The following is a 10,643-nucleotide window of genomic DNA, read 5'->3' as shown; positions in this document are numbered from 1 at the left end:
GCTGTTGTCCTGACAGAGCATGAGAGCAGACTGCTGTTACGCTGTTGTCCTGACAGAGCATGAGAACAGACCGCTGTTACGCTGTTGTCCTGACAGAGCATGAGAGCAGACTGCTGTTACGCTGTTGTCCTGACAGAGCATGAGAACAGACTGCTGTTAAGTTGTTGTCCTGACAGAGCATGAGAACAGACTGCTGTTACGCTGTTGTCCTGACAGAGCATGAGAACAGACTGCTGTTACGCTGTTGTCCTGACAGAGCATGAGAACAGACTGCTGTTACGCTGTTGTCCTGACAGAGCATGAGAGCAGACTGCTGTTACGTTGTTGTCCTGACAGAGCATGAGAACAGACTGCTGTTACGTTGTTGTCCTGACAGAGCATGAGAACAGACTGCTGTTACATTGTTGTCCTGACAGAGCATGAGAACAGACTGCTGTTACGCTGTTGTCCTGACAGAGCATGAGAACAGACTGCTGTTACGCTGTTGTCCTGACAGAGCATGAGAGCAGACTGCTGTTACGTTGTTGTCCTGACAGAGCATGAGAGCAGACTGCTGTTACGTTGTTGTCCTGACAGAGCATGAGAGCAGACTGCTGTTACGCTGTTGTCCTGACAGAGCATGAGAACAGACTGCTGTTACGCTGTTGTCCTGACAGAGCATGAGAACAGACTGCTGTTACATTGTTGTCCTGACAGAGCATGAGAGCAGACTGCTGTTACGCTGTTGTCCTGACAGAGCATGAGAGCAGACTGCTGTTACGTTGTTGTCCTGACAGAGCATGAGAACAGACTGCTGTTACGCTGTTGTCCTGACAGAGCATGAGAGCAGACTGCTGTTACGTTGTTAACGTGTTGTCCTGACAGAGCATGAGAACAGACTGCTGTTACATTGTTGTCCTGACAGAGCATGAGAACAGACTGCTGTTACGCTGTTGTCCTGACAGAGCATGAGAACAGACTGCTGTTACGCTGTTGTCCTGACAGAGCATGAGAGCAGACTGCTGTTACGCTGTTGTCCTGACAGAGCATGAGAGCAGACTGCTGTTACATTGTTGTCCTGACAGAGCATGAGAGCAGACTGCTGTTACGTTGTTGTCCAGACAGAGCATGAGAACAGACTGCTGTTACGCTGTTGTCCTGACAGAGCATGAGAACAGACTGCTGTTACGCTGTTGTCCTGACAGAGCATGAGAGCAGACTGCTGTTACGCTGTTGTCCTGACAGAGCATGAGAGCAGACTGCTGTTACGCTGTTGTCCTGACAGAGCATGAGAACAGACTGCTGTTACGCTGTTGTCCTGACAGAGCATGAGAGCAGACTGCTGTTACGCTGTTGTCCTGACAGAGCATGAGAACAGACTGCTGTTACGCTGTTGTCCTGACAGAGCATGAGAGCAGACTGCTGTTACGCTGTTGTCCTGACAGAGCATGAGAGCAGACTGCTGTTACGCTGTTGTCCTGACAGAGCATGAGAACAGACTGCTGTTACGCTGTTGTCCTGACAGAGCATGAGAGCAGACTGCTGTTACGCTGTTGTCCTGACAGAGCATGAGAGCAGACTGCTGTTACGCTGTTAACGTGTTGTCCTGACAGAGCATGAGAGCAGACTGCTGTTGTTCCCGTGTTGTCCTGACAGAGCATGAGAGCAGACTGCTGTTGTTCCCGTGTTGTCCTGACAGAGCATGAGAAAAGACTGCTGTTACGCTGTTAACGTGTTGTCCTGACAGAGCATGAGAACAGACTGCTGTTACGTTGTTAACGTGTTGTCCTGACAGAGCATGAGAGCAGACTGCTGTTGTCTCCTGGAGGCTCCTCAGTCTCTGGTCCTTATCCACAGTGAGATGTCTGTCTCCTGGAGGCTCCTCAGTCTCTGGTCCTTATTCACAGTGAGATGGCTGTCTCCTGGAGGCTCCTCAGTCTCTGGTCCTTATCCACAGTGAGATGGCTGTCTCCTGGAGGCTCCTCAGTCTCTGGTCCTTATCCACAGTGAGATGGCTGTCTCCTGGAGGCTCCTCAGTCTCTGGTCCTTATCCACAGTGAGATGGCTGTCTCCTGGAGGCTCCTCGGTCTCTGGTCCTTATCCACAGTGAGATGGCTGTCTCCTGGAGGCTCCTCGGTCTCTGGTCCTTATCCACAGTGAGATGGCTGTCTCCTGGAGGCTCCTCGGTCTCTGGTCCTTATCCACAGTGAGATGGCTGTCTCCTGGAGGCTCCTCGGTCTCTGGTCCTTATCCACAGTGAGATGGCTGTCTCCTGGAGGCTCCTCAGTCTCTGGTCCTTATCCACAGTGAGATGGCTGTCTCCTGGAGGCTCCTCAGTCTCTGGTCCTTATCCACAGTGAGATGGCTGTCTCCTGGAGGCTCCTCAGTCTCTGGTCCTTATCCACAGTGAGATGGCTGTCTCCCTGGAGGCTCCTCAGTCTCTGGTCCTTATCCACAGTGAGATGGCTGTCTCCTGGAGGCTCCTCAGTCTCTGGTCCTTATCCACAGTGAGATGGCTGTCTCCTGGAGGCTCCTCAGTCTCTGTGTCCTCTCATGTCTCCCTGATGACATTTTTTCCTCAGTCTCTCTCCAGTCTCTCTCTTCAGTCTCTCTCCAGCTGCTGTCTCTCTCCAGTCCCTCTCCAGTATCTCTCCAGTTGCTGTCTCTCTCCATTCTCTCTCCAGCTGCTGTCTCTCTCCAGTCTCTCTCCAGTCTCTCTCCAGTCTCTCTCCAGCTGCTGTCTCTCTCCAGTCTCTCTCCAGTCTCTCTCCAGTCTCTCTCCAGTCTCTCTCCAGTTGCTGTCTCTCTCCAGTCTCTCTCCAGTTGCTCTCTCTCTCCAGTCTCTCTCCAGCTGCTGTCTTTCTCTAGTCTCTCTCCAGTCTCTCTCCAGTTGTTGTCTCTCTCCAGTGGTAGATGGGGCGGGGCAGATGGGGGTGGGGTCCATTGGTAGATGGGGGCGGGGGGCGGGGGCAGATGGGGGTGGGGTCCGTTGTAGATGGGGGCGGGGCAGATGGGGCGGGGTCATTGGTAGACGGCCTGGACATACTCCGGGGGGAAGAATCCAACGCGTCCATGACAACGGCCTCTCCAGCGCAGCGAATCGGAACAGTCGAGCAGGTCGATGAAATCACCGCGGAGGAAGCGTAGCTGGGAGGGGTGGTGGGGGGTGAAGTCAAACAGAGCATGGGCGTGGTGGGGGTGCTGGAGGGGGGGGTACAGGAGAGGGTTAGACCAATGATGTATACAAACCCTGCTGATGCTATGCACTGCTCAGACCAGGCTAGTACTGCTCAGACCAGGCTAGTACTGTTCAGACCAGGCTAGTACTGTTCAGACCAGGCTAGTACTGTTCAGACCAGGCTAGTACTGTTCAGACCAGGCTAGTACTGTTCAGACCAGGCTAGTACTGTTCAGACCAGGCTAGTACTGTTCAGACCAGGCTAGTAATGTTCAGACCAGGCTAGTACTGTTCAGACCAGGCTAGTACTGTTCAGACCAGGCTAGTACTGTTCAGACCAGGCTAGTAATGTTCAGACCAGGCTAGTACTGTTCAGACCAGGCTAGTACTGTTCAGACCAGGCTAGTAATGTTCAGACCAGGCTAGTAATGTTCAGACCAGGCTAGTACTGTTCAGACCAGGCTAGTAATGTTCAGACCAGGCTAAAGAGAGAGAGAGGGGGGTAGAGAGGAAGGTAGAGAGGGAGGTAGAGATACGAATTGAAATTTAATTGTTGTGATGAGTTACCCTGGCAGGGTGTTCTGGGTCTCGTAGGAAGACGGTTCCCTCCTTGGCGATGCTGTTGCTATGGTAAAACTCCACCATCTGATTCAGAGAGAAGAACATCTCCTCCCAAACAAAGTACTGTCCTGACCTGTCCTGGAGCACCTTGAAGTGCTGCACATGGTCCCCGTAACTAGAGGGAGAGAGGGGCGGAGACAGGGAGAGAGGGGCGGAGAGAGGGCGAGAGGGGCGGAGACAGGGAGAGAGGGGCGGAGACAGGGCGAGAGGGGCGGAGACAGGGCGAGAGGGGCGGAGACAGAGAGAGAGGGGAAAGGAGAGGGTTGGGGAGAAACAACACCAAACTATTAGCACACTACCCCTTTGCTAAGAGAGGGGGTGTTAACAAGGGGTGGAACTCAGGATACAAGGCAATGAGGACTCAGCTAATATAAATCTCTATGAGTCTGGAACAGTAATGGTACAGGGTAACCCCCAAACAGTTTCAGCTGGACTTTCACCAAATTAAAGAATTAGCCAGGCAGGAGAAGCTCTTCCTTGAGAAAGATACCCCCACCCCCAGCGGGCCAGACCAGACCTCTTCATTATATAACCCCACAGACGAGCCACCCCGAGCGGGCCACACCAGACCTCTTCATTATATAACCCCACAGACGAGCCACCCCCAGCGGGTCAGACCAGACCTCTTCATTATATAACCCCACAGAGGAGCCACCCCGAGCGGGCCAGACCAGACCTCTTCATTATATAACCCCACAGACGAGCCACCCCCAGCGGGTCAGACCAGACCTCTTCATTATATAACCCCACAGACGAGCCACCCCCAGCGGGTCAGACCAGACCTCTTCATTATATAACCCCACAGAGGAGCCACCCGAGCGGGCCAGACCAGACCTCTTCATTATATAACCCCACAGACGAGCCACCCCCAGCGGGTCAGACCAGACCTCTTCATTATATAACCCCACAGACGAGCCACCCCCAGCGGGTCAGACCAGACCTCTTCATTATATAACCCCACAGAGGAGCCACCCCCAGCGGGTCAGACCAGACCTCTTCATTATATAACCCCACAGACGAGCCACCCCGAGCGGGTCAGACCAGACCTCTTCATTATATAACCCCACAGACGAGCCACCCCGAGCGGGCCAGACCAGACCTCTTCATTATATAACCCCACAGACGAGCCACCCCGAGTGGGTCAGACCAGACCTCTTCATTATATAACCCCACAGAGGAGCCACCCCCAGCGGGCCAGACCAGACCTCTTCATTATATAACCCCACAGACGAGCCACCCCGAGCGGGTCAGACCAGACCTCTTCATTATATAACCCCACAGAGGAGCCACCCCCAGCGGGCCAGACCAGACCTCTTCATTATATAACCCCACAGAGGAGCCACCCCCAGCGGGCCAGACCAGACCTCTTCATTATATAACCCCACAGACGAGCCACCCCCAGCGGGCCAGACCAGACCTCTTCATTATATAACCCCACAGAGGAGCCACCCCCAGCGGGCCAGACCAGACCTCTTCAATATATAACCCCACAGATGAGCCACCCCGAGCGGGCCAGACCAGACCTCTTCATTACATAACCCCACAGACGAGCCACCCCCAGCGGGTCAGACCAGACCAGACCTCTTCATTATATAACCCCACAGACGAGCCACCCCCAGCGGGCCAGACCAGACCTCTTCATTATATAACCCCACAGACGAGCCACCCCCAGCGGGTCAGACCAGACCTCTTCATTATATAACCCCACAGACGAGCCACCCCCAGCGGGCCAGACCAGACCTCTTCATTATATAACCCCACAGATGAGCCACCCCGAGCGGGCCAGACCAGACCTCTTTATTATATAACCCCACAGATGAGCCACCCCGAGCAGACCAGACCAGACCTCTTCATTATATAACCCCACAGACGAGCCACCCCCAGCGGGCCAGACCAGACCTCTTCATTACATAACCCCACAGACGAGCCACCCCCAGCGGGCCAGACCAGACCTCTTCATTACATAACCCCACAGAGGAGCCACCCCCAGCGGGTCAGACCAGACCTCTTCATTATATAACCCCACAGACGAGCCACCCCAGCGGGCCAGACCAGACCTCTTCATTATATAACCCCACAGACGAGCCACCCCCAGTGGAAAGTCAACCTCCCAGCACAGATTACTACTCCCTCATTGAAATGAAGAATACATTCACCCAGCTGGAGGTAAGGCAGGTGGAGCTGGAACAGCAGGTGATTACACTCCAGTCAGCACAGACCCAAACAACAGTCCAGCACAACACCACTCCCTTAACCAGACCCAAACAACAGTCCAGCACAACACCACTCCCTTAACCAGACCCAAACAACAGTCCAGCACAACACCACTCCCTTAACCAGACCCAAACAACAGTCCAGCACAACACCACTCCCTTAACCAGACCCAAACAACAGTCCAGCACAACACCACTCCCTTAACCAGACCCAAACAACAGTCCAGCACAACACCACTCCCTTAACCAGACAACAGTCCAGCACAACACCACCCCCTCAACCAGACAACAGTCCAGTACAACACCACCCCCTCAACCAGACCCAGACAACAGTCCATCACAACAACACCCCCTCAACCAGACAACAGTCCATCACAACAACACCCCCTTAACCAGACAACAGTCCAGCACAACAACACCCCCTTAACCAGACAACAGTCCATCACAACAACACCCCCTCAACCAGACAACAGTCCATCACAACACCACCCCCTCAACCAGACAACAGTCCATCACAACAACACCCCCTTAACCAGACAACAGTCCAGCACAACAACACCCCCTTAACCAGACAACAGTCCATCACAACAACACCCCTCAACCAGACAACAGTCAATCACAACACCACCCCCTCAACCAGACAACAGTCCAGCTCAACAACACCCCCTCAACCAGACAACAGTCCATCACAACAACACCCCTCAACCAGACAACAGTCCATCACAACACCACCCCCTCAACCAGACAACAGTCCATCACAACAACACCCCCTCAACCAGACAACAGTCCATCACAACAACACCCCCTCAACCAGACCCAGACAACAGTCCATCACAACACCACCCCTCAACCAGACAACAGTCCAGCACAACACCACCCCCTCAACCAGACAACAGTCCAGCACAACAACACCCCCTCAACCAGACAACAGTCCATCACAACACCACCCCTCAACCAGACATTAGTCCAGCACAACACCACCCCCTCAACCAGACAACAGTCCAGCACAACACCACCCCCTCAACCAGACCCAGAGAACAGTCCATCACAACAACACCCCCTCAACCAGACAACAGTCCATCACAACACCACACCCTCAACCAGACATTAGTCCAGCACAACACCACCCCCTCAACCAGACAACAGTCCATCACAACAACACCCCCTCAACCAGACAACAGTCCATCACAACATCACCCCCTCAACCAGACCCAGACAACAGTCCAGCACAACAACACCCCCTCAACCAGACAACAGTCCATCACAACAACACCCCCTCAACCAGACAACAGTCCATCACAACAACACCCCCTCAACCAGACAACAGTCCAGCACAACACCCCCTCAACCAGACAACAGTCCAGCTCAACAACACCCCCTCAACCAGACAACAGTCTATCACAACAACACCCCCTCAACCAGACCCAGACAACAGTCCATCACAACAACACCCCCTCAACCAGACAACAGTCCAGCACAACACCACCCCTCAACCAGACAACAGTCCAGCACAACAACACCCCTCAACCAGACAACAGTCCATCACAACAACACCCCCTCAACCAGACCCAGACAACAGTCGATCACAACACCACCCCCTCAACCAGACAACAGTCCAGCACAACAACACCCCCTCAACCAGACAACAGTCTAGCACAACACCACCCCCTCAACCAGACAACAGTCTAGCACAACAACACCCCCTCAACCAGACAACAGTCCAGCACAACACCACCCCCTCAACCAGACAACAGTCCAGCACAACACCACCCCCTCAACCAGACAACAGTCCATCACAACAAACCCCCACATCAACCAGACAACAGTCCAGCACAACACCACCCTCAACCAGACAACAGTCCATCACAACAACACCCCTCAACCAGACCCAGACAACAGTCCAGCTCAACAACACCCCTAAAGCAGACCCAGACAACAGTCCAGCACAACAACACCCCTCAACCAGACAACAGTCCATCACAACAACACCCCCTCAACCAGACCCAGACAACAGTCCATCACAACACCACCCCCTCAACCAGACAACAGTCCAGCACAACAACACCCCCTCAACCAGACAACAGTCCAGCACAACAACACCCCCTCAACCAGACAACAGTCCATCACAACAACACCCCCTCAACCAGACAACAGTCCAGCACAACACCACCCCTCAACCAGACATTAGTCCATCACAACACCACCCCCTCAACCAGACAACAGTCCAGCTCAACACCACCCCTCAACCAGACAACAGTCCAGCACAACACCACCCCTCAACCAGACAACAGTCCAGTACAACAACACCCCTCAACCAGAAAACAGTCCAGCACAACAACACACCCTCAACCAGAAAACAGTCCAGCACAACAACACCCTCAACCAGACAACAGTCCATCACAACAACACCCCTCAACCAGACAACAGTCCATCACAACAACACCCCTCAACCAGACAACAGTCCATCACAACACCACCCCTCAACCAGACAACAGTCCAGCACAACACCACCCCTCAACCAGACAACAGTCCAGTACAACAACACCCCTCAACCAGAAAACAGTCCAGCACAACAACACACCCTCAACCAGAAAACAGTCCAGCACAACAACACCCCTCAACCAGACAACAGTCCATCACAACAACACCCTCAACCAGACAACAGTCCATCACAACAACACCCCTCAACCAGACAACAGTCCATCACAACAACACCCCTCAACCAGAAAACAGTCCAGCACAACACCCCTCAACCAGACAACAGTCCAGCTCAACAACACCCCCTCAACCAGACAACAGTCTATCACAACAACACCCCCTCAACCAGACCCCGACAACAGTCCATCACAACAACACCCCCTCAACCAGACCCAGACAACAGTCCAGCACAACACCACCCCCTCAACCAGACAACAGTCCAGCACAACACCACCCCCTCAACCAGACAACAGTCCAGTACAACAACACCCCCTCAACCAGAAAACAGTCCAGCACAACAACACACCCTCAACCAGAAAACAGTCCAGCACAACAACACCCCCTCAACCAGACAACAGTCCATCACAACAACACCCCCTCAACCAGACAACAGTCCATCACAACAACACCCCCTCAACCAGAAAACAGTCCAGCACAACACCCCCTCAACCAGACAACAGTCCAGCTCAACAACACCCCCTCAACCAGACAACAGTCTATCACAACAACACCCCCTCAACCAGACCCCGACAACAGTCCATCACAACAACACCCCCTCAACCAGACAACAGTCCAGCACAACACCACCCCCTCAACCAGACAACAGTCCAGCACAACAACACCCCCTCAACCAGACAACAGTCCATCACAACAACACCCCCTCAACCAGACCCAGACAACAGTCCAGCACAACACCACCCCTCAACCAGACAACAGTCCAGCACAACACCACCCCCTCAACCAGACAACAGTCCAGCACAACAACACCCCCTCAACCAGACAACAGTCCAGCACAACACCACCCCCTCAACCAGACAACAGTCCAGCACAACAACACCCCCTCAACCAGACAACAGTCCAGCACAACAACACCCCCTCAACCAGACAACAGTCCAGCACAACAACACCCCCTCAACCAGACAACAGTCCAGCACAACAACACCCCCTCAACCAGACAACAGTCCAGCACAACACCACCCCTCAACCAGACAACAGTCCAGCACAACAACACCCCCTCAACCAGACAACAGTCCAGCACAACACCACCCCCTCAACCAGACCCAGACAACAGTCCAGCACAACACCACCCCCTCAACCAGACAACAGTCCAGCACAACACCACCGCCTCAACCAGACAACAGTCCATCACAACAAAACCCCCACATCAACCAGACAACAGTCCAGCACAACACCACCCCCTCAACCAGACCCAGACAACAGTCCAGCTCAACAACACCCCCTCAACCAGACCCAGACAACAGTCCAGCACAACAACACCCCCTCAACCAGACAACAGTCCATCACAACAACACCCCCTCAACCAGACTTAGACAACAGTCCATCACAACAACACCCCCTCAACAAGAACCAGACAACAGTCCAGCACAACAACAACCCCTCAACCAGACAACAGTCCAGCACAACACCACCCCCTCAACCAGACATTAGTCCATCACAACACCACCCCCTCAACCAGACAACAGTCCAGCACAACAACACCCCCTCAACCAGACAACAGTCCAGCACAACAACACCCCCTCAACCAGACAACAGTCCAGCACAACAACACCCCCTCAACCAGACAACAGTCCAGCACAGCACCACCCCCTCAAACAGACATTAGTCCATCACAACAACACCCCCTCAACCAGACAACAGTCCATCACAACAACAACCCCTCAACCAGACCCAGACAACAGTCCAGCACAACAACAACCCCTCAACCAGACAACAGTCCAGCACAACACCACCCCCTCAACCAGACATTAGTCCATCACAACAACACCCCTCAACCAGACAACAGTCCAGCACAACAACACCCCCTCAACCAGACAACAGTCCAGCACAACAACACCGCCTCAACAAGACCCAGACAACAGTCCAGCACAACAACACCCCTCAACCAGACAACAGTCCAGCACAACAACACCCCCTCAACCAGACAACAGTCCAGC

At 53.6% G+C, this 10,643-nt stretch overlaps 1 protein-coding gene across 2 annotated transcripts in view; it reads right to left on the bottom strand.

Moving 5' to 3' along the window:
• Positions 1–2,407: 2,407 nt before the first annotated feature.
• Positions 2,408–10,643, bottom strand: part of LOC135538752 (GRB2-related adapter protein-like) — a 51,947-nt gene continuing 43,711 nt past the window's right edge. For both annotated transcript variants that reach the window (XM_064964659.1, XM_064964658.1), the window contains 2 exons: positions 3,725–3,893; positions 2,408–3,180 (listed from right to left, as the gene is read on the bottom strand). In XM_064964659.1, coding sequence (XP_064820731.1) covers positions 3,001–3,180; positions 3,725–3,893 — 349 coding nt within the window. In that variant the 3' untranslated portion in view covers positions 2,408–3,000. The remainder of the gene's footprint in view (positions 3,181–3,724; positions 3,894–10,643) is intronic.

This window comes from Oncorhynchus masou, unplaced genomic scaffold (genome assembly GCF_036934945.1).
Source record: "Oncorhynchus masou masou isolate Uvic2021 unplaced genomic scaffold, UVic_Omas_1.1 unplaced_scaffold_181, whole genome shotgun sequence".
Taxonomy (NCBI): Eukaryota; Metazoa; Chordata; class Actinopteri; order Salmoniformes; family Salmonidae; genus Oncorhynchus; species Oncorhynchus masou.
This window is presented reverse-complemented; position numbering and strand designations above follow the sequence as displayed.